The sequence below is a fragment of the Bubalus kerabau genome, chromosome 8 (assembly GCF_029407905.1).
Source record: "Bubalus kerabau isolate K-KA32 ecotype Philippines breed swamp buffalo chromosome 8, PCC_UOA_SB_1v2, whole genome shotgun sequence".
In the NCBI taxonomy this organism is placed as follows: Eukaryota; Metazoa; Chordata; class Mammalia; order Artiodactyla; family Bovidae; genus Bubalus; species Bubalus kerabau.
In genome coordinates this window covers 46,365,801-46,391,152 of record NC_073631.1, presented here as the reverse complement: position 1 = coordinate 46,391,152, position 25,352 = coordinate 46,365,801, and the positions used below count along the sequence as shown (strand labels likewise).

The window sequence follows — 25,352 nt, the reverse complement described above, 5'->3', positions numbered from 1 at the left end:
TGTAGTTTCAGTTACTTATAAGGGAGTGAAGTTGTTAGATGCTTGTGTTTCGTCCACTCTTTTTGTTTCTTTTGGGTTTTTTTTTTTTTTTTTTGGCTTTTTTTTGGCTGTGCTGGGTGGCATGTGGAATCCTAGTTCACAGACTAGGAATCAGACTCACGTCCTCTGCACTGGAAGCGTCTTAACCACTGGAACCCCAAGAAGTTCCCATCATTCTTCCCCCTGGTAGTTTCAAATATTTAAATCTTAAGTTGTTCTTCATTAAGTCATTTGAACATCATTGTTTATATATTCTCCTTTGTTTATATATTTATCATCTAATTTCCTGTGATGATCTGGTCCTAGAAGAGTTCCAAAGTAACTTGTCAAATAGGTCAGAACAAGGAAAAAGTCATTTTAGAGTGAGAAATTACCACTAGGACTAGAAGGCAAGCATGAAAATATATTTGATAATCCATATGGCTTGACTGTAAGGTATGTTTGGATGGCAGATTGGAGTGGGTAGTGTGTGGAAGAAGGTAGAGATGATGGATGCTGCTGGTTATAAAAACAATGAATTTGTGATCAGGTTGTAAAGGAAGGGTCTTTTGTATACTATACTGATACAACTCTTTTGTTAGGTAATAAGAAATTAATAGAGATTTTTTAAGAAGAAGAGAAACATAAAGTCAGTGTTTTAGACAGATAAATGGTGAAAGTGAAGAAGTAATAAGAGACTGTTAGAGTAGTCCTGGTAATAGATGATAGAGCTTGCAGTAGGCATGTGGTAGTGGGGCCAGGGGCAGGTTATATAAGAGATGTTTTGCCCATGTGACAGATAGACTATATTAATTTATTCCTTTATATTTATCGAATGGTTCCCATGTGCCAGGAATAGAATTAGTGGTGGTGGGAAAGGGAAGGAGACAAAGATTTTAGGGTTCCTTGCTTAAGTATTGAGTGGCTGCTGCTGCTAAGTCGCTTCAGTCGTGTCCGACTCTGTGCGACCCCATAGACGGCAGACCACCAGGCTCCCCCGTCCCTGGGATTCTCCAGGCAAGAACACTGGAGTGGGTTGCCATTTCCTTCTCCAATGCATGAAAGTGAAAAGTGAAAGTGAAGTCGCTCAGTCATGTCCGACTCTTAGCGACCCCATGGACTGCAGCCTACCAGGCTCCTCCGTCCATGGGATTTTCCAGGCAAGAGTACTGGAGTGGGGTGCCATTGCCTTCTCCGAGTATTGAGTGGAGTAGATAGTAAATGAATAGTAGATTAGGAGGGAAGAGGCATTTTAGCTTTGTTTTTCCCTGGAGGTAGTTGTCACAGATTCACAGAAAAGCTTAAGCTTGGTCCTGTATTTTCTGTTTAGTATCTTGATTTTATGAAAAGAATTGAAACTGAATGTCTTCCCTTTACTTCCCTCTGTTAGAAATAAGAGAAGTAAAATTGCAGCTGTTGTTAGTTTAGCATCCTGTTTTCGAATATTTAAATTTTGCTTTTCAGTTGAGTCATTAACGTAGAAGATTGTCATTAGTACATAAAAAAATAAGTACTAAAAAGTAAATTTAGGGATTTGTGAGTAAAAATGAAGTTCAGTCAGTTCAGTTCAGTTGCTCAGTTGTGTCTGACTCTTTGGGACCCCATGGCCTGCAGCACACCAGGCTTCCCTGTCCATCACCAACTCCTGGAGCTTGCTCAAACCCATGTCCTTTGAGTTGGTGATGCCATCCAACCGTCTTGTCCTCTGTTGTCCCCTTCTCCTCCTGCCTTCAGGCTTTCCCTGCATCAGGGTCTTTTCCATTGAGTCAGGTCTTCGCATCAGGTGGCCACATACTGGAGCTTAAGCTTCAGCATCAGTCCTTCCAGTGAATATTCAGGACTGATTTCCTTTAGAATGGACTGATTTGATCTCCTTGCTGAACAAGGGATTATCAGGAGTCTTCTCCAACACCACAGTTCAAAAGCATAAATTCTTCTGTGCTCAGCTTTCTGTATGGTCCAACTCTCATATCCATACATGACTACTGGAAAAACCATAGCTTTGACTATAGAATCACATAATTTTACTTCACTGAAACCAAATGAAAATAGGAAAAAGTGGGTGGGGGGAGAGGAGAGGGCAAAAAAAATGGAATAGAATCTGGAAAAAGGGGTATGTGCAACCTTATGCCAAATACATCAGTAGAGACCAGAAAAGAAGGAGAAAATACTAGATGTATCTGTCAAGATTTATAATTCCAGCCCCATATCCAAGAAGCCAGACTAAGGAAAGATGAGGTCTATAAAACATGAAGTATTCTCACTAATTCTCTTCAGGGAGGCAGATCTAAGGGATGAGTAGGGAGCAAAAAGTCAACAAAAAATCCCTTAAGACCCTCACATACTATTTCTGAGCCTCACACTGTCAAGGACCATTGACATTCTGAAATGTACTCTGGTTAAGGAGAAGAACCAAAACCCAAGAAGAGAGGTAGGATAGTCCCCTGATGGGGACATGGATCCTGGTAGAGGATACATAGAGGATACTAAATGACTTTTCAGCAGTGGCTGTTCTAGTTCAGACTTTTCCTGACCATTGATGGATTATAAAAAAAAAGATTAAAACAGTACTATCCAGTTCTCAAACTGAAGTTTGTGTGTACTGTGTGCATGCACATGTATGTACAGAAATAAAAGTGGTTCTGGTAAGAAGGATGTTGAAATTGTCAAAGAGAATATCAGAATAAGTAAGAGCTTCAGTGTAGCACTCCCCATGTTAAACATAATCAAGATTTTATTTTTAATGACATGGCAACTCTACAAATACACAACAGGAAAAAAAAAGACCATGAAAAAAACAATATGACTATCTACATTAGCATAGCTTGTATTCCCAAAATAGAAACTCCAACAAACAGAACAGAAAAAGATTTAAGGAAAAAAAAGGAAAAAAAAATGTATGAGATTAAAAAGTAACACTTGCAGGCTGAAAGACTCTAAACAGCAGGAAAAATTTCATGAAACAATGAAAAAGTGACTACACCCTGGTAGTTCTTAACTTCAGAAATAAGTAGAGAATTATTTTGGAATCCTGGCCAAAATGAAAATCTGACTTACATGGGCAAGTGGGAGGCAGATATCTAGCTGACTGCAAACTTCTCAGTTATATACATACAGTTCCAAAAGACAAGCCAACAACATTTATGAAGTTTTATTGGCCAAAAAAAAAATTATTGTGTTATCAAAACTATTATATACAAAAGTATTAGATTTGGTTTGGCTGCTAATAATAGTTGCTAAAGCTGTAAGGATTTATAATCTTGGATACAAAAAGTATGGAGGTAGGCAGTCCAGAATTGGTATGGTGGTTTCACCGGGCAACTTAGGTTCCTTCCTGTCTATGAATATACCTACCTTCTGTCTCAAGGTCACTATCCATGGTGCGTGCTGTAACTTTGGCCATTAGAACAGCATTCCAAGGAGCAGGAAATAGAAAGGGGGAAAAGAACAAAGGGCTTTCTCCAACTGAGCTTTCTTTAAGGGGCTTAACTTGGAAGTTGTACCTAATACCTCTTGTGTCTGGACCAGAACATAGTCATAGCCACACCTGGCTTAGGAAAGGTCTTTATCTTGGGCAACAATGTGCTCAGCAGAATTTTGCAAAAGGAAGAGGAAGGTGGAATAATGAGAGTCAACTAGCAGTCTCTGGTGATTTTTATTTTTTTAAAACATTCTCTTCTTTATCAGCCATTTCTTCTCATTTGATCTTGACTTCTCTCTTCCACTCCATTTGAATTGCTCCTACCAATTAATTCTAACTTCTGTTTGTTTAATCCAGTGATCTCTTAGCAGCCTACTCTTATGTAAAAGACCCTCCTCTCTTGGCCCCTCTTTTTTTGCTTCTCTGCATAGTAGTAGACTTGAGGCTGAACCCTTTCCTTCTCTAATTATAATTTTCTTAGTTGATATGGCAGTCACATGATTTTATTGACATCATCTCTGAAAGGCACAGGTGTTAAATTTTGTTTAGTTTTGACCTAACCTGTGTAGCCTACATCTGAGTTTTTTTTTCCCCCCAATATTGCTAAAGCTTCTTCTTCTTTTTTTTTTTTTTACCAACAAATGTATAATTTCTTTTATTAAATATATTTTTCTAATCTATGAATTATTTCAGAGACAACTGTTATTCGCAGTAGTGTTTCATCAATAAACTTTCCTAGGGACTTACTACCTGCTGTCTATACCTTTGTGAAATCAGTGGGCAAAGAAAACCAAAGGATGACAGGAGATGAAACACCAATCAATCCAGCTGTCAGAGGACTGTAATTTTAAAAAATCCAATAATGTTTTAAATTGAGATTTAAAAAATTAACCACAAGCTGTACACTACACTATTAAACTTTCTAATCCTTTTCATGATTCATAGCCATCTTCTACACAATAATCAAAGACTTTTCACCTATGCTTATTTTAATCACTGCCAATGATTAAAACATGTAGTGCTGCAGTTAGAGGGCATATTAAGGTATGAAAAGTACACACTGAGAAAACGAGAATGAGAGAGAATGTGGAAATACATGGAGCTAAAATGTGGAAAGAGAAGGAAAGAGTGCTCTACCTAAACACTCATTAAGTCACCATCATCTTGTAAAATGTACAAAGTGCTTAAATCATACACACACATTTGTCAGACATGATAATTAGTGTTAATCTTCAACAGGAAAAAAAAAACGGAAAATGAAAAATGTGAAAAGGGAGGTGATGGAGCACTATTCTTCATTCCCTGGCCCAAAAGAAAAAGAAAATCAAGCATGGTATCACACTGCCTTAATGTTGAAAAGCTCCCCTTAAATGTCTTTTAGCCACCACAGTCAAACTGGTGTAAGTGCTTTGGCAAGGTGGGATGTTTTTTCATCAGGTGGATCTTTTTATTTTTTGCATTCTTTTTTATGCCACTTTACTTTTGGTTGCACTGGGTCTTTGCTGCTGCATGGGCCTTCCTCCTGTTGGGGTGAGCAGGACTACTCTCCAGTTGTGGTGCATGGGCTTCTCGTTGCAGTCGCTTCTCTTTCTGTGGAGCCCAGGCTCTAGGGCACCTCTGCTCAGTAGTTTGTGGAACATGGGCTTAGTTGCCTTGTGGCATGTGGGATCTTCCTGGACCAGGGATCGAACCCATGTCTCTTGTATTGGCAGGTGGATTCTTTACCACTGAGCCACCAGTGAAGACCTGCCCCCCTACACCCTGATTTTAAATGTTGGCTGTGTATTCGTGACTTTTATACCCATATTTCTATCCCTCATCTTTATCTTGAGCTCAGACTCAAGGATCTAACTCCTTATTGGACATCTTTATTTTTCTGTCCAGTAGGTAATGTCCCCTTAAAAAGCCTGAATCAAATTTTTTGTATTACTCTCATAAACTTTTTTTTTTTTTTAAATGGAAGTCCATCTCAGAAAAATGGTTCACACCAAAAATTTAGATTTCTCTCCCTATCCTCTCCTCCATTCTGCCCCAAACTAGTCCGTTCCAAGATCTTGTTGATTTTACCTGTAAATAAAATTAAAAACTGCACACCAATTGCCATCTCTGCTGCTTCCCTCTGAGCCCAGCATACTGTCAACTTCTGTGTGAGATTGACTTTCTTAACTAGCCTTGCTGTTTGCACTCTGAGTTCTTCAGTCCAGTCCTTTCTCTTCACAGCTCTCAGAGTGGTCTTTGCAAGTTAGATTATCACTGCTTTGCTGAAATCACTTCAGTGGCTTCCTATCTTTATAATAAAGTTATTTGCTGTGATGTCTGAGACCCTGTGAAAAGGCTCTTATCTCCCTTTCATATTTCACTGTCATCTGTGTTCATTATACTTGTGTCACACAGGCCTCTTTTCTGCTTCTTAAAAATTCTAAGCTCGTTCTTAGCTCAGGGTCTTTGTGCTTCCTACTGTTCCCTCTGCTCAGGATGTCCTCCCTTGGTTCTTAGCCTGGGTGTCCTCATCCTTCAGATCTCAATTAACATGTCATCTCAGAGGGGACTTCTTTAGCCATCTTTTCCAAAAGTGCTGCACTCCATCCCAACTATATCTCCCTGCTTATTTCCTTCGTAGTACCACCTCAACACAAAATTATCTTGATGTTAATTTATCTTGTCCTGCTGTTAATTTATCTTCTCTCTTTGCGTGGTAATTTGTTTCATGGCAGGGACCTTGGTTTTTGTTTACTCTTATGTCCTTAGTTCCTGCAACAGTGCAGTATTAGTGTTTAGTCAGTCAGATTCTGGCTGAAACATCTCTCAAGTAGTGTTTTTCATATTTTATTCATGGTATTTTTAGTGAGTAATTTTTGATCTCTAAATACTTTTTTAAGTTCTATTAAATCCTTAAAACGTTGGATTATCATTTCATGCATTATCATTTTGATAATGGAGTACCTGGAACATTAACTTAGTTAATATTTTTAGTAGACACCTCTAATAGCATATTCATATTTGAGTGGAGTCTGAACAGTTGATGTAAAAAAAATTTCTTGTGAGTAAATGAGGAAGTTAAACTGTTTAGATCGTATTTCATTGTTGACTTCTCCAAATGGCACAACAGTTAAAAATGAGAATCACTGACCCAGTACACTGTTAAAAGAGTATTCAAAGGACCTCCTAAGTATTTAAAAAAAAAGAAAGCCCAAAGGAATGCTATCAGTAGAGATTTCATAGGTATGTGCTAACTTGAAGTTAAGAAGCTACTTTAAAGGACATACAGGGTGGGTTGGTTGTACACATCAGAAAGTTCTACAGAGGGTATTCTGGGTATTAAGATTGTATCTCTAGGGATTCTCTTAGATTTCACAATAGTGCAACATGTTTTTGTAAATATAGATTTAGAGAGAAGTTGTTGTTCAGTCGCCCAGTTTTGTCCGACTTTTTGCGACCTCAAGAACTGCAGCATGCCAGGCCTCCCTGTCACTCACCATCTCCCAAAGTTTGCCCCAAGTTCACGTTCATTGCATCAGTGATGCCATCCAGCCATCTCATCCTTGGAAGTCCTCTTCTCCTTCTGCCCTCAGTCTTTCCCAGCATCAGGGACTTTTCCAATGAGTTGGCTGTTCACATCAGGTGACCAAAATACTGGAGCTTCAGCTTCAGCATCAGTCCTTCCAGTGAGTATTCAGGGTTGATTTCCTTTAAGATTGACTGATTTGATCTCCTTGCTATCCAAGGAACTCTCAGGAGTCTTCTCCAGCACCACAGTTCGCAGGCATCAATTCTTTGGCGCTCTGCCTTCCTTCTTTATGGTCCAGGTCTCACAACTATATGTGGCCACTGGAAAGACCATAGCCTTGACTATATGGACTTTTTTTTTTTTTTTTACTATATGGACTTCTGTCAGCAAAGTGATGTCTTTGCTTTTCAACACACTGTCTAGGTTTGTCATAGCTTTCCTACCAAGAAGCAATTGTCTTCTGATTTCATGAATCACCATCTGCAGTGATTTTGAAGCCTAAGAATAGGAAATCTGTCACTGCTTCTGCCTTTTCGTTTTCTGTTTGCCATGAAGTAATAGGGTGGATGCTATGATCTTAGTTTGTTGAATGTTGAGTTTTAAGCCAGCTTTTCCACTCTCCTCCTTCACCCTCACCAAGAGGTTCTTTAGTTCCTCTTTGCTTTTTACCTAGAATGGTATCATCCCCATATCTGAGGTGCTTGTTGTTTCTCCCACCTATCTTGATTCCAGCTTGTAACTCATCCAACCTGACCTTTCTCAAGATATACTCAGCGTGTAAGTTAAATAAACAGGGTGATGGGCAGACAACCCTGTCGTATTCCTTTCTCAATCCTGAACCAGTTAGTTGTTCCATACAGGGTTCTAACTGTTGCTCCTTGACCCACATACAGGTTTCTTAGAGTTAGGTAAGGTGGTCTGGTATTCACATCTCTTTAAGAGCTTTCTACAGTTTGTTAAGATTAACACAGTCAAAGGTTTTAGTGTAATTGATGAAACAGAGGTAGATGGTTTTCTGAAATTCCCTTGCTTTCTCTATGATTCAGCGAATGTTGGCAATTTGATTTGATCTCTGGTTCCTCTGCTTTTTCTAAACCCAACTTGGTCATTTGGAAGTTCTTGGTTCTTGTAATGCTGAAGCCTAGCATGCAAGATTTTAAGCATGACTTTATTAGCGTGGGAGATGAGTGCAACTGTCTGATGGTTTGTGCATTCTTTGGTAATGCCCTTCTTGGGAACTGGGATGAAGATTGACTTTTTCCTGTCCTGTGGCCACTGCTGGGTCTTCCAGATTTGCTGGAAAAGACTGTAATTTTTCTTAACTTAGGTGTTATCCGCTAGCCCCCAAAACATGGACTATGTGGTGTTTACATGAAGGAAAATAAAAATGCCAAATACTCCTTTTATGAACTGGTATAACAGAAAGTCAGAGAAGGCAGTGGCACCCCACTCCAGTACTCTTGCCTGGAAAATCCCATGGATGGAAGAGCCTAGTAGGCTGCAGTCCATGGGGTCGCTAAGAGTCGGACATGACTGAGCGACTTCACTTTCACTTTTCACTTTCATGCATTGGAGAAGGAAATGGCACCCCACTCCAGTGTTCTTGCCTGGAGAATCCCAGGGACGGGGGAGCCTGGTGGGCTGCCGTCTATGGGGTCGCACAGAGTTGGACACGACTGAAGCGACTTAGCAGCAGCAGCAGCAGCATAACAGAAAGTGTGTACCTTTTAGACCTCTTTTTGCATTTGTTTTTCCTATCCTAAGATTGAAAACAATTTTAAACATATAGTTTGTGATGTTTATTCTTCACAACATTTCCATGAAATAAAGTCTGTTCCAGATGCATTATTTTGTAAGCTTTCAAGAAACTGGAGCAATCTGTAGGTCATATGATTAGAACATAGCCACCCTGAAGCTAGTAGAAGTTTTCCTTCTGTCCATACCACATTCCTTCTCCCAGAATTTCACTTTTTCCTAAGTTCAGTATCAGTATGAAAAAATTTGGTTTGTGCATTAGTGTTTGTTATTTTTTTAAAGAGAAAACTGCCTTGTTCCTAGTTTCTGAAGTCTAAAAATTACTTATTTTAGCCTTGGAGGATGCAGCTGAGTTATATTTAACTATAGCATTGTACTTCATAGGTTTGCAAATCATTATATATTTGTTGGCTGAAATGTCAGCTAATAAACCAACTGTATTAATTATACTTCACTATAGTTATGTACCTTTTACTATTAGGAAAAGTGTTTCTCTGTTTATATGCATATTGAGGTAGTGCAGGAGTTTGACAGGTAGAGTTTTTAATTTTGGCCTGTCTACTAAAAATTGTCCCTCTCGTCTGACACTACAAGAATGAAGTTGTTAGCCACTGACCTTCAACACACCCTGAGAGGAATTCAGGGTGGGGATCTGGAATGAGGCACTCTGTGCTCTTGGAAAAACTGGCAGTACAGGCCTTCAGATAGTTAGATACTTGGAGAAGATTTTATGAGCCCAATTTCTTGTGTATTCTCACATCTGGAAAAAATCATTAATGGAGACATCTGCTCCTTGCGACTAGCAACAGCCTTCTTGTGACCAGCAGCAACCTTCTGCCAAAATGTGTGACTGACTACTCATATCCCCCTTCACTAAAGTCGCATACATGCCAACCTTGCCCCTGCCTTTTCAGAGCTACCTGAAAGGCTGTCTTTCAGGTTGTAGTCCTCATTTTACCCAAATAAAACTTAACTGACAACTCTTATGTTGTTCCTTTTTTTTTTAAAGTCAACAGGCCCTTAAATTCATTCATCTGTGATGGTACTTTGGTTGGCATCTGTTTATTCTGATTTGTAAACATTTGTGTTTATTATATATAAAAAGGTATGGGAGAGTTCAGAGGTAATAAACACATTGGATTGCTTTAAAAGAACTTACGGGGGACTTCCCTGGCGGTCCAGTGGCTAAGACTCCATGTTCCCAAAGCAAGGGGCCTGGGTTTGATCCCTGGTCAGGGAACTAAATCCCACATGCCACAACTAAGACCAGGCATAGACAAATAAATATTTAAAAAACCCAAAACTGCAGATAGTGGTAGAGACGTGTACAGACAAGTATACAGAAGTCTGTACAAAACAGAACATATTAAGTGTGATGGGAATACAGAACAGGATGAGAAATACTTAAAATGGAGGAATTTGGGAGAAACTTTTAGAGAAAGAGGAATTTAGAAGGCCTTCTTGAAATCTTCTTTGTTTGGAAAGAGAAGAAGTGTTAATTTTGGCAGAGAGGTAGATAGTGGAGGAAGTATGGTACGATTGAAACAGATGTGTGAGAAGATGGTGAGCAGTAATGCTGGGCAAGTAGGGTAGTGTGAGATTTTAGAGGGTCTAAATGCAGTTCTAAGTGCCGTGGGGAGTGACGCTAGGTTGTTGAATAGCATAACAATGAGGACCCAAATATATATCATTGATTTAGATAATATTAGTATTTTGTGGTGTATTAGTAAAGGATTACATTATTAAAGCATTTGTGTACACTTTTACATCGGTTCAGTTGAGTTGCACAGTTGTATCTGACTCTGCGACCCCATGGGCTGCAGCACGCCAGGCCTCCCTGTCCATCACCAACTCCCGGAGTCCACCCAAACTCATGTCCATTGATTCAGTGATTCCATCCAACCATCTCATCCTCTGTTGTCCCCTTCTCCTCCCGCCTTCAGTCTTTCCCAGCATCAGGGTCTTTTCAAATGAGTCAGTTCTTCACATCAGGTGGCCAAAGTATTGGAGTTGCAGCTTTAGCATCAGTCCTTCCAATGAATATTTAGGAGTGATTTCCTTTAGGATGGACTGGTTGGATCTCCTTGCAGTCCAAGGGACTCTCAAGAGTCTTCTCCAACACCACAGTTCAAAAGCATCAATCCTTCGGCGCTCAGCTTTTTTTATAGTCCAACTCTCACATCCATACATGACTACTGGAAAAACCATAGCTTTGACTAGACGGACCTTTGTTGGCAAAGTAATGTCTCCGATTTTTAATAAGCTGTCTAGGTTGGTCATAACTTTGAGATACTAAAGATGCTTTGACAGTAAAGATGCTTTGACAAGGTATGGTGACTAAAGCAGCTTCAAGGAGAGAATTAGCTCAGGGTAACTGCCTGTGGCAATATTTGAATGTTATGCCTATGGTTAGCTCTGTTTTCACAATTGGATTATTTTTATATCTTAATACCTTCTATCAGGTCATTTGATCAGAAATTAAAATCCTCTTAGAATCCTGTGTTTAAGGTACTCAATAAGTATAATATTCTACTTTTTTTCTGTAAATTAAACTTAGTGTCGTAATTTAGCATATAAAGTTATTTATCATGAACTATCATGATAAAAGAGATCTCTTCCTGGACAGTCAGAATCAAAGTAGTTGGAAAAGCTTTATAAACAATCTTCATTATTAATGAAATCGTTTGTTGATTTAAATGTGTCTTTATGCTTTGTCAGATGTCTGATTCAGGAATGCATCTTAGCATGCTGTAAAACCTGTTTTAAAAATAGATATGAGCCACTCAGTGTCACTGAAAGGTTGTTGACACAGTGGAGAAACTGTTAAATGAGTTTGCGGAGCAAAACTTACCTTTACATGAAGAAGGGTTGTGTTTCGTTTGTTTTTTTTTTAAACAAAATGAAAGTTTATTTCTGTAGGTCCATATGAATATAATTAAAATATTTAAAACATTTTATATACCTAGTGAAATGTTATAGTTGATTTTTGAAATTTATTTCCAAGGATAGTGTGGTATAAACCAAAGCATATTAAAAAATGCTTTTCACATAATTTTATTTGAACCAGGTACTGTTTTCCTAACTTGCATTGAAGCATTTTTCTTAAACAAAAAAAACCAAAAATTATTTATATGTGACAATTTAAATATTCTTCAAATGTACTAAATATCTCATATTTAGTAGATTGAATAAAAAATTCTTTCACATTTTGTATATGAAATGCCTGTTATTTACACCTTGGGACATTCGGAAAAAGGATTTTTACTTTGGTAGATAATGTGGAATTTTCATCAGTAAAGATTGGGTGAGATTAAAGGACAGTAAAGTGAAAAATTGATATTGTCATACTTTTTGTAGAATTTTTTGTAATTTGCATTTGGTAAGGTGGGGACAGAAGCTGGGGAAAAGGAGAGTTAAACCAGTTTGGAAAACATACACATGTCTTAACAGTTACAATGACTGTGTAATGTTTTAATGAATAGTCTACTGACAGAATCAAGGGAAAACCTCTGGGACAAAATGTGGTTACAATTAATGAAATATTCCCAGAGGCCTCCAGGAAAAAACAAAGGGGAGATTTTTAAGTTAGTAAGGACAAGCTTCCTCCCAAAACCTTGGTAAGAGAAATGAAGGTAGTCACACTTGACTGAGGAAGTTCAGAGGATGTGGACTTTGAAGTCTCTAAATAATTGGTGTGTATATAGTTGAGAATTGACATTGCACTCTTAAGATAATTAGGTGATGGTGGTGCTTAGTTGCTCAGTTGTGTCTGACTGTTTGGAACCCCATGGACTTATAGCCTGCCAGGCTTCTCTGTCCATGGGATTTCCCAGGCAAGAATTTTCTTTTAAATGTCAATAGAAAGTGATTGAACTTTGTTTTCCTTCTTTAAACTGATTGCCATGTTTAAAAAAAATGAACTATTAATACTCCCTAGTTACTGAATTGGGGAACTTTAAAATATAAAATTAGTAATATAATTATAATTGAGTGTCTATATGTATTAGACATTGGAAAGCATTTTATGTTACTGTATTATTTATTAGTCACAAGAATCTTATAGAGTATAGATAGGTACAGTTGTTCCTATTTTATAAATATAAGAAACTAGGTCATAGAGGTGAATGACCTCTTCAATATTACATATTAGCTCGTGGAGCCATTTGAATCCTTGTCTTTTGACTCTCTGCTCCTCTTTTCATGATATGTGGGAATTTATGAGGTTTTCACAACATGGTTTACTTGAATTTGATCAATTAAAGTTACAATCAGTATCTTAGGAAAGGTAATAAGTAATTTGGTCTCTAACACTATCATAAATATAGGCGGTCACAACGTCGTAAATCAACTATATTTCAGTAAAAGTTTAAAAAAAATACAGGCAGTAAGTAAATTCTGCCTTAAATTTTAGAAGTTGATCTGACTATTTGAACTTGCCAGTAATTATTGTCATTATATTTGAATCATTATGCGCTCCTAAAAATGGAGTATAAAAACCTCTGGTATTTTGTTTCCTTTGGGTGAACTTGGCCCTTGCAAATCTGCATGTGCCAGGATTGGCTGAGGAGGGTGCTCTCGACTCTCAGAATTTCCTTGAGATCCTGTTTGGCCTTGGATGATCCCAATTTGAAAAATGAATTCTGGGGCCAGTATCTGCATTTGAATCTGTTTAGGCTGATCCTTAACACCTGCCAGAGGTACCCTCCTGTGCCAGTGTGGTATTAAAAACTAGAAAACTATTTCAGAGGTTACTGGAATCAGTCTGGAATTAATTTTCTCTAGGGGTAAGGAACCATTAAGTTTAGTATCCAGAAGATGCTTATAAAATTGTCTGTGATGAATTTTTAAATATTAGCAAACTGATACCTGAAAAGTCCTTAATATTAGTTATTCCTGTGTAATTAACTCTAATATTCACTTAGTATTTAACATACATTAATTAGGTTTCTCCAGCTATTTGATCTCAGTTCAACTTTGTGTTACCAAGTATCAGGGAAAATTAAATGTGATTATAAATTTTGGCATCTCTGTCAAGCTATCCATTAGCAGCAGTAATTGATGCTAGTTCCTAGATAGAAGCTAAAACACAAGTAACTGATTTGTTACTGAGTGAATGGATTGATTCCTATCATATGTGGATTTATAAATGAAAAATTTCTTGTATAACCTGGAAAACTCTGAAATTTATTTAATGACTTATTTAAAAAATCAACTATTTTATAAGAAATTTTAAATGTTTTATTCATGTAGAAAGACCCTTCTTTTATTATGGCAACTGATTTTTTGTTTACCTAAGAGAACCTGTTGCTAAAATAGTAATGAGGAAGGGTGTAATTTAAGTATAGTCATACACCCCTTGCTCTGCAAGTAACCAGAGTGCTATGTATGCGTGTTGTTCAGTCTCCTTTTAGAAGGTGGAAGTCAAGAAGTCCTTTGTTTTTCTCTCTCTTGCACAGCCTAAAATGACGAATGTGTGATTTCAGTGGAATAAATGGCGTCCAAAGTCACAGATGCTATTGTGTGGTATCAAAAGAAGGTAAGTTGACAACCAGAGCTTTTACTTTTTAAATATTTTTATTTTAAAATGCATATTTTTAAAATTTGATGAATTTGTGTCAGATATTACCTAAAATAAGAAAGGTGATGCCTAAAAATATTTTTCTCTAGTTTTTACTCCACATTGTCAGAGTATCTAGATTATTTTCAGTTGTAAACCACATTTCCAGGATTCCAGTTCACATTTTATGAAAGCATTACATTTTTTCTTGCATTAATTTCTTTTGAGAAGAGGTAGTTTAACAGAGCTGTTATAATTTTATAACTATTTTACAAGGGTAACTATAGTTTTAATCTCTTTCTTGTAAGCTACAATTCAACAGCTGAATCTTTTCAGTAAAATAAACCTTTGGAGACTGTATTTTCCAAACTGAAATACTAAAATGTTTATTTTGACATTTTAGGAATAGTTGTCATAACTACTTAACTAGCTCTGTCATCTTATGTGTTTCAAAATAAGCTTTACCAATTTAATGTTTCCTTTATAAAGTATAAGTTCCAGTACCTTTTTTTTTTTTGAAGATACTTCTGTTTACTCCTGAAGAGTGTTGTTTATACTCTTTAAAGTGTATTGTTGTTATATGTGGTATCTTAGATTTTTAACTTCTGTAGTGAATTATGTTTGTTTTCACATTTAAAACATTTTTATGCCTTATTCATTAGGTCCCTATTAACAAAGGATAATTAGGTATTTAAAGCTTTTCCTTTGTATGGGAAAATCAGGCAATTTTAAAATTTAGTAGTAAATAAATGGTAATTAGCACACTTTAAAGATTAGACAAACCTAAGAATACAGTCTGTCTTTGAATATGTTATTTCTTTCTGGGTAGAACATACCACAGATAATTCAGTATCACATTTTTCTCATGAAGTAGTGAGTTGAAGTATTGGTGTTGATCACACTATTCAGTCTTTTATGTTTCTATTTTAGTGTTAAAGTTACTTTTAAATTTCCAATATACTTAAAGAAAGCTGAATTAAATAAAACTAATTGTTTTTGCAGATAGATCTTTGGAAGCTTTTCTGTTAATTTCTACTTATGAGAGAAATGCTTATCAAAAATTTTATCCTACTTTTTATGTGCAAACATTTCAAACTTCACTAAAGATCATTTATAGAATGTATTAGCTTAACTGACCTCTTTTAAGATCAGAGAGTTTGAAATATTATATTCACATTCAGTAAGCACAGTTACACCCTTCTTATCTGAGGGTCTAACAGCTTTGGATGTGTGTTAGTCGCTCAGTTGTGTCCGACTCTTTGCGACCCCATGGACCACAGCCCACCAGGCTCCTCTGTTCAATGGAACTCTCCAGGCAAGAACACTAGAAAGTGGATTGCCATTTCCTTCTCCAAAAGCTTTGGATATGTGCAATCAAAAAATTCTCCAGCGCAACCCTAACAGATATAACAAATTGTATCTAGCAAATGTAATCACATCATAATCACCAGAACCATTAACCAGATTTGATTTGCTTGATTGTTTTATTTTGCTTTTAAATTTAATTTTCTTGAAGAGTACATAGGAATACTTTGAAACATTACTTAATCTTTTCAAGGCTTATTAAAAAAAAAAAATAGCACCTGTAAGTACCCTTACCTATCCTTATCCAACCTCTGAGTTCTGTTCCCAGAGGTAGTTGTTTTAAATTCCTATGCCCTGAATACTTATTTAACCAGAATTTTTAGTCATTGGGAGGATGGAGGTGGGTTAGTGGGAAGAAATCATAAAAAAATGAAATCCTAATTATACAGTCAAAAATCAATAAGAAATCATCTACAATGTAATATACTGTGATAATATTTCCTTTCAGTTCAACAGTTTATATTTTTTGCTTGGTTTTTCTGGATCTTGAAAGTCTCTGACAGAACTGAAAAACTTTTGTTGTAGTCAATCACATTCAGGTATTCTACCAATTTCTTTTTTCCTTCTTGGGAATGACCTTCTTAGAACCCTCTGTCCACCTGCTGCATTCTTCAGTGGATTGTTCTCAAGTCATGCCTGTCACCTGCCATCTTGGTATTTTCTTTTATCATCAGCCTGAGGGTTCCTTTCACTGCTCTTAGATCATACAGATTTATTTTCCTCTTAAATATATCCTAGTAAAAAGAAGTCCTTTCAGAGGTGTTCATGTTTCAGTGAAAAAAGAAGGCTTGAGTACTGAAGCTTGATATTCCTGATTATTTGACTATGGCAGATAATTTGATTTTTTGAATCTCATTTCTCTGAATTAATTAGATAATGATTCACAACCTCTTTTCAGTCATGTATCTTTTGGAAATTGTGATGAAATTTCCAGTTTCCAGGTTCTTATTTCCAGAAAAGTGTATGTAAGGAACAAACAAAATTTTACATCTGATTCAAGCCCCAAATGAAGAAGTCCTGGGTTAGGTGATTTTAAATGTTTTAATATTTTAGCATTCTTTGATTTTTGTGTCTGTCATTCAGTAGTTATTCATGTTATATACTAGGAGGTATCACTATAAATAAAAACCAAGAAATTTCAACTTCATTTTCTTGAATGTTTCTTTGCTTGTAACTCACTTTAGAGTCACCTTTTTTACTGGAAAATGGTGACATTTTCATAATTTTGTTTTGAGTAATGAAAATGAGCTACCCCCAAAGACCATTACTTGATTTATGGACTGCTGTGAACATAAATTCTAATATCAGATGGGAAATTTCCAGGAGAAAAATAAGTACAAATAAATTGGTTTTAAGTATTAAAATGTGTGTTGACGATCTAGGTAAATATCTTGTTAAAAAAACTTTTAATAAATTGCATGGTTTATTTTGAGATTTTAAAAGTTCACTAGTATCTAATTCTAAACTTCATTTTGTACTGTCATAGCCATCTATAGTCATGAATTTGAAAGTTCCTGTTGAAGCAAAGTGATTTTCAATGTTAATTTGGAAGACTCATTTAATCCTCAAGAATCGTAATAGAAGAAACCAGAATAGTTTTTGATTAATATTGGGCTTTTGAACTTTTTTTTTTAATAATACACTGCTTTTCTTTCACATTTCTTCTTTCTTGTTCCTGAGAAGATGGGATTATTTATCTTTCAGAAGGCATCCTAAATAGGGGCTTAAGTTATAGGAGGTAAAAGATAATTGACACACTAAGTATTTCTTTTAAAAAAATACAACCTGTAGAGTTCTATTGTAAATATGTAGATCATATTATGAGAGAATGAGGTTATGTTTTCAGGAAATGAATATATAAAAGCAGAGTGGCCCAGATAAAACTCCAGATTTTAAGGAGGCACTAGTGATACTATATAGAAATAGTAAAATAGTGAACTTACTTTATAGAACTGAGGAAGAACTATATACATCTTGGTCATTGCTTTTATGGAGTCAGTAGCCAGCAAGAAAATTGGAATGAATTATGTTTAATAGCTTTTAAATATGAGCCCACAGTGGAATTTATTTAGTAGTTTAAATGAGAAACTGGCCTTAGTATCATGAACTTGATTGATAGCTACTGTCAACTATTGATAGTTGGGAACATTAAATTCTCTACCATTTTAGTAAAGTTCAGTTGTGTATACTTGTGTGTGTGTGTATGTGTGTGTACTAAGGACATATGTAAAGCATTTCAGAGCAATAACTTGCCCAGGGTCACACAGATGGTTGAGAAGTATTAAGTCTCAGCTTTCAGTTCCAAAAACCTGTGCTATTATTTGCAGTAAGACAAATCCAACTCAGCCTATCTTTAGCAAAACAGAGACATTTTTTGTCTTTCAATCTAAACTATGAAAAGTGGTGAAATGCATCTCAGGGTTGACTGAATTCTAAGACCAGAGCTTCATCAGAGGTGTCTTATCTGTCTCTTTCTTTCCTACTTTCCTTGAGCTAACATGTTTCTTCCTGGCACGTACATGCAAAAAACTTTCCTTGCTGTAGAAATACGCCCAGAGGGGCCTCCACACTCCTTTTAGCTCCTTGAGGAGGATGTGTGGAGGACTGGAATACAGTGGGTTTCCTACCAAAACTATTCCCAACCTTTTTCCCTGTTGGAAGAACCTCTATTTTGTTAGGGAATTCATTATAGAGCATTGTGGCCTGGGAGCATGTATCTAGTCTCAGAGGGCATGAATCCTGATCAGTCTAAGCCACTCTGGAAGTCTATTTCTGTTGCCAGTGATTGGCTTAGAAAGAGGCACATATTCCATTTCTGGCTGATGAGATATGGAAACTTCTGGGGAAATCTTCCATCACTTAAAAAGAGACCCAACAATAATAATAGCAAAAGCTATATAACATTTGTTATGTACCAGGCATTTTCTAGGTTTTTTTAATATATATATATATATATATATATATATATATATATATTTTAACATAAATGAATGAAATGAGATACAGGGTCTGCTACCTGTCTCTGGATGCTTTGGGAGAATCTCTGCTGCCTGAAGCTGTTGTAGCAAACTTGCTCCCCAGAGGGGAACAACAGGCAGAGTTGAAAGATGGAAACAACCTGAATTTTTCAGGATTTTTTGAGCCATGGAATTAACTAACTCTGGAAATATCTTACTTTGAAACTTCTTATTGTATGAGATACTATCCCCTCATTTTTTTCAGCTACTTGAAGTTTAATTTCCTTGCAGCTGAAGGCATGCTAAATAATTACCAAGAAATGCTTTCTGATGATATGTGGTTTCCTGTATAGTCCTTTTTTTTTTTTTGGTCCTTTGAATGGTTATAGCAGTAGATACAAGATTAACATCTACCAAAATAGAAGTCCTGAGCCTCAGACCAATGGATTTATCACATTTTCTCTCTTTTTTTTTTCCTTGAACCATATTCTTACAGGAATCATTAAATCTTCAATGTAATTTTTAAACTACTGTGCCTTATAGTATGATGTGATTAAAAGAGCATTTGTATTTGATTTTGTGACATTGGTTAGCTTGTAATATTGAGTGTGTTATCTAATCTGTGTGAGCCTCAATTTCTTTTCATCTGAGGAGATTAATGCTTCCTCTATGTGCCTGAAAGGGTTGTGAAGCAGTAAATCAACTTTAAATACAGTTTTTAAAAAGGTTTTTTATTACTGGTTTATGAATTGTTCATATGCAGTATCTCTCTTAAAAATGATTTGAGTTTGAATTTTATTTACAAAGAAGAAACTATGCTATACAGTGGTCAGTTCACTCCACCCTGAGGTTAGCTTCAGCCCTGACCCTTGATTTGTTCGGCTGATGTTTCCCCTTTTTGTTGAAGCTAGTTCAAATTAGACTGTTAACTTGTAAAAGAGTCCCAGCTAATGTATAGAGAATATATAAATTTTATTGAGGTATGATACATACTCAGAACCACACAGATTATAATTTATTATATACATTATAAATTTATATATATATATTTACAAACTGAGCAACTGCTTGTGTTCAGGACTGTTTGTTTGCTGTTTACAAAATAGGACTCAGATCAAGAAAGAGAATGTTACTAGCTTTACAAAACCTTCAGGCTCCCTTTTAGTCACAGCCTGACCCTTTTGACCAGTGTATGAGGCAGTATGTCTTCATGGTAACCAGAACACAGGTTTGGGGGTTGGCAAAAGATTTTGAATCCTTTTTCTTGAAAGCATGTATGGTTCTGGATAAGTGTCGTCTCTGAATTTCACTTTCATGAAATATATAAACATTGTCCTTTATGCTTGCATGCTAAGTTGCTTAAGTCATGTCCTTTATATTTACTTGAGGATTAATTGATGACATATGTGAAGTGTTAGCAAAGTGCTCTTCACAGGTAAGCCTTCAATGAATGAGAGTTATTTCTGTTATTATTGCTTCATATTCTATGCACTGATAGGAGGAAGTTCCACTAACTTATTTCAGAGTGCTTTATTTCATGGATTCTAAAAATTCTCATGAGGCTAAAAAGATTCTTATTTGTAAATAAGAAACCTGAAATATCAGTCTTCTGATACCCAGTATTAGAACCGTGGGTATTTAGTTGATGTTTAACACTCATACAACAGAGACATGATGAAGTGTAATTTATAAACCTCAACTTTCTTTGCTTCAGTCACTGCTCATTTTTTCCACCATTTCCTTTTCAAAGTCACTTTCTTGCCAAAAATAAAGATTTTTCCTAGCAGAAATAGATTGGTTAGTTTAGTTACTGAAATATTTACCTTTTCACTTAGGAATTTTCTCCCCTATTTTGGTCATGAAGTTCTTGAAATTTTCCACTCTCACAGTCTCTCCAGTTTGGGTGCTTCTAAGGTAAATAATTTGAGTTTGAATTTTATTTGCAAGGAAGAAAGAAACTATGCAGTCGTCAAAATAGTTTGACTTTAGAGATCATCTGGTTCCTGTTAAACTTTTTGCTTTACTGATAAGAAACCTGATGCCTGTAGATCTAATAACTTGATCATAGTCATGAATTAATGATAAAACCAAAACTCAAGTCTGCTTTCAGGCCACTCTTTTCTCCTGTACTAAGGTTGCTTTGAAAAACACACTGAAGAAACTTTTATAAAATTCATCTGTTGAGTGTGAACTTTTTAAAAAAACTTTTAAAAAAAGCTTCATTTAATCTGTAGATAAACCTTAAAAGAAAGCTGAGCGCTGAAGAATTGATGCTTTTGATCTGTGGTGTTGGAGAGAAGACTCTTGAGAGTCCCCTGGACTGCAAGGAGATCCACCCAGTCCATCCTAAAGGAGACCAGTCCTGGGTGTTCATTGGAAAGACTGATGTTGAAACTGAAATTCCGATACTTTGGCCACCTGATGCGAAGAGCAGACTCATTTGAAAAGACCCTGAGGCTGGGAAAGATTGAGGGCGGGAGAAGAAGGGGATGACAGAGGATGAGATGGTTGAATGGCATCACCGACTTGATGGACATGGGTTTGGGTGAACTCCGGGAGTTGGTGACGGACAGGGAGGCCTGGCGTGCTGCGATTCATGGGGTCGCAAAGAGTTGGACATGACTGAGCGACTGAACTGAAACCTTAATAAAGAGTGTTTTATGTTCCCCGACTCCCCTTCCAGCTTCTGTCCTTGCTCATTCCTCTTACTGTTCTTGGCTTATAGTTAGAAAGAACTATGCCATTGTCTTTCAGTTCAGTTCAGTCGCTCAGTCGTGTCTGACTCTTTGTGACCCCATGGACTGCAGCAGGCCAGGCCTCCCTGTCCATCACCAACTCCCAGAGATTACTCAAACTCACGTCCATCGAGTCGGTGAGGCCATCCAACCATCTCATCCTCTGTTGTCCCCTTCTCCTCCTCCTGCCTTCAGTCTTTCCCAGCATCAGGGTCTTTTCCAGTGAGTCAGTTCTTCACATCAGGTGGCCAAAGTATTGGAGTTTCAGCTTCAGCGTCAGTCCTTCCAATGAATATTCAGGACCGATTTCCTTTAAGGTTTACTGGTTTGATCTCCTTGCAGTACATTGTCTTTATTGCCTCTTTAGCCATTGGTCCTCGAGTTGCTGCAATCTGGCTTCTGCCTCTGCCTTTCTGCTGGAAGTACTCAAAGGTCAGCGGTGATAATAAACCATTATTAAAACAACACCTAGTGCTTCTTGTGGATTTACTGGGTGTCAAACACTGGGCTCAGTGCTTTGTTTACATTGAAGGGAGAAACCTGGAGAATCAAGGCCATGCAGGACTTGCAGATGTTTTTGGCTTAGTTGGATAAATTTTTAAAAATCAAGTCAACATTGAAAGAGCAGAATATTTCAGATAAAAATATGAACTTGGGGAATATGCTGTCCAGTTTGCTACAGTCCTCATGGTGAATATATGTGCACTTGGACCTACCTCCCCTCTCCTTTGTATCACCTGTCTGACCCCTGTAGGAACATGGTTTACTGTCTGCACTTTACATGGATATTCAGGGCTTTTTAAAGGTAATTTCTTTTGTGAAAGTGTTTGAAAGGGTGTCACCTTTTTAAAAAAAAAAATAGAATTAATATACATAGGTATTGATTTAACATTAATGATTGAATGATGATGATAATGAAGGTGCTTAGCACTGCCACGTATTTAAGTAGCATCTGTTTTTCAGAGTGCTTCCATATTATATATTTTCATGGTTTGATTTACTGTGATAATGAAATAGATTAACTTGGTGGCCATATCAAGATACTGTAAGAAGTTGTATAAGATTTCTAGGACTTTCATAATTGACCACAAACTGGATGGCTTAAAACCACAGAGTTGTATTTTCTCCATGGTTCAGGTTGCCAGCAGTTCAAAATCAGCATCACTATGGTTGGTTCCTTCTTTCGGGAGGCTCTTGGAGAGAAACTGTCCATGCCTGTCATGTAGCTTCTATGCAAACACAGTCCTTGGTGTTCTTTGGCTTGTAGATGCATCATTCCAGTCCATGCCTTCAGCTTCACGTTGGCTTCTTCACTCTTTCTGTACTTTCTCTTCTGTTCCCTCTTGAGAATAATGGAATGTTGTTACTAATAAAAATTTGGATACTTAAAGGTTTTGGTTAATAGTTTTAAAAACTGGACATTTCTATATCTGTTAAAATAGAAAGACATCATCAAAAGAAGGGGGCAATTTTCTTTTGTATTTTTGATAGCTCTGTATTTATTGCATTTAGTTGCTCTCTCCTTTGCTCTTTGCTTTAATTTCTAGAACAAATAGCTTCTTTTTTTTTTCTCGTAAAATGTCATTCTTTATCTGAGATAATTTGAAATATTTTTTTTCATGATTAAGGAGAGGTATTTTAGGAAGGAACAAAATAAATGATGCGTTAAAAAGTGGATGGAGTAGGATAATTTCTTAAATTTAATAGCCTAATTTTACATAGTAACTGTGAAAAATGAACCATACTATTTGATACATATTCTGATACATTTCTTCAAATAGCCAAACTTGTTTTTAAAAAATTGACTTTTTCCAAAAATTCTTTTACTGCAAATGGTATAGACATGATCACTTTTTAATATTTTCCTGAATTGTGGTTGTTGTTAATTGTGATTTAATTGTGTTCATTGTGATTTGGTCTATAATACATTGTCGTTTACGTGTGCTCTTTTCTCATGAATTTTCACTTCTTTGGCCTTATCCTCATTTGTTTAATCAGTTAGTAAAATTGTAGGTAAATTCATTGCACAGGGCTCTCCATATCCCCAGGTTGTGTATCCACAAGTTAAGCGAAACTCAGATCAAAGATGTTCAGGAACAAAAAATATTCAGAAAGTTCCAAAAAGCAAAATATGATTTTCCCAAGCACCAGCAACTACTCACATAGCATTTTACATTGTATTAGTTATCGTAAGTAATCTAGAGATGATTTAAAGTAAACGAGAGGATGTACATAGGTTAAATGCAAATATTATGCCCTTTTTGTAAGAAACTGGAACCAATCCCCTGTGGATACTGAAGGAGGACGTGTCTGAAGCAAAATGTGAGGGAAGATTCAAGGAAGTTTCTCTTTGGGTAAAAATTCAAGTACTTCAGTGAGCTGATTCTGCTGACAGCTTTTTCAGTGACTTTTTTTTTTTTTGGCCTGAGGCTGTCACTCTTTGAGGTTGCCTTGTGTTAGAACCTTGTTTCTAAGGAATCAGAAATGTAGAGAGGGAAAAAGGTACCTTAGAAATTAACCTTTTTAGTATCTTTATTTCACTGATGAGGAAACTGAGACACTGAGAGATAAGAGAACTCAACAAGGTCTTGCTTTTATTTATGTGTTTGTCTTTACCTAGTCTAGAGAGCTGTCAACCATACTATGAATTATTGAATTTCACTTTTTGAGCAAGCTTTACCTGTACTTAATTGAAATAGTAGAGTCAGCTCCCATGGATGAAGCAAATGGAAACAAAACAAAACAAAACCTTGTACTATTTCCTAGCAAAGTCCTTCTGGGCTGCTACATGGTAATGTTTACACACTCCAAGGGGATCCATATTCAGTCCTCCTTAGTATTAAAGTACTAAGTTAACAAAAACAGTATTAATAGAAAATTATTATTATTAAAAGTTTTTGAAGTATCTTTCCCTGTGTTCAGATATTATGAATACATAAACACGCAATTGCTTAATATTTTATGTTTGTCCTCTTTAGAAGTTGAGTATTCGGCGATAGAAGGTTTTTGGTTTTGTTTTGCAAATATTCTGGTATGCCAGAACTAGGAATATCTACAAAGTACATAACTTCTTTGAAATACTGCAGTTCTCTTATTTGCTTATGAGTCTTTTTTGGGGGGGTAGGTGAAATATTTATTCCTTTAAAAGGAAATATTCATTTGCCTACAGCAGTTGCTGGAGATACAGTGCCTAAAAATTAAAGTAGTTGTTTACACAGATTATGAGGAGATCTAGGAAACAATGTTATTTGAAGAGAGTTGAAGTTTTTCACTGATTAAAGCTTATACCTATAGGGAGTTGGGAATAAAAATATTAATATTTTATGACATACTAGCAAACTAGTCTCTAATCTTTTTCATTTGCTGATGAATAGATTTAAAATAGAAATGTTAGTCAAGGATATAAGTTTGCCAGTTATATTCCAAATATCTTGTAGTCAGTTTATCTTTAACCATGGTAACAGACAGAGTGGTGAAATAAGTTGGTAAGTTGCCATTGACAGCCTAAAATTAGGCAAATGTACCAGCTTTTACAAGGCCTGTAATATCTAAAACACTGATGTTAACCTGCTCTGTGTTTATAGTTCACAAAGAATGACATTTATAAATGCTATTTAGCAGGGTAACTTACAAACTAAATTGCCATTTGCCAAATGGCACATGGAGTTTATTCAAAAGAAGGCCATTAATTCAATACCAAGGACTGATTCACAAGAATAAAAAGCTGGAGAGGGTATATTGCCTAAAAATTTCCTATTTGAATTTTTGCCCCAAATTAACATCCTTAAGATACACTTGGTCATTTAAAATGAAATGTTGCTTTAGTTTGCTTTTTGTGTTTGGTGTCTTTTCCCTTCTCCCCTTATGATGGGATTAAAATTACAGATAGAGAGTTCTGATTTATCTAGTTTATTTATCTAGTTTATCTGGTTTATCTAGTGAAGAAGTGGGTTGGTGCATAACTGTAAACAAGTAAAAGACAGTATATAAAGGAAAGTAAGGTAGCCCTCAGTGTCTGATTCTGTGTGACCCCGTG

The 25,352-nt window shown here is 36.3% G+C and overlaps 1 protein-coding gene across 5 annotated transcripts in view; it reads left to right on the top strand.

Moving 5' to 3' along the window:
* PHTF2 (putative homeodomain transcription factor 2) overlaps window positions 1–25,352 on the top strand; it is a 136,667-nt gene that overhangs the window by 28,246 nt on the left and 83,069 nt on the right. For all 5 annotated transcript variants that reach the window (XM_055590157.1, XM_055590155.1, XM_055590154.1 and 2 more), the window contains exon 2: window positions 14,159–14,238. In XM_055590157.1, the coding sequence (XP_055446132.1) occupies window positions 14,194–14,238 (45 nt within the window). In that variant the 5' untranslated portion in view covers window positions 14,159–14,193. The remainder of the gene's footprint in view (window positions 1–14,158; window positions 14,239–25,352) is intronic.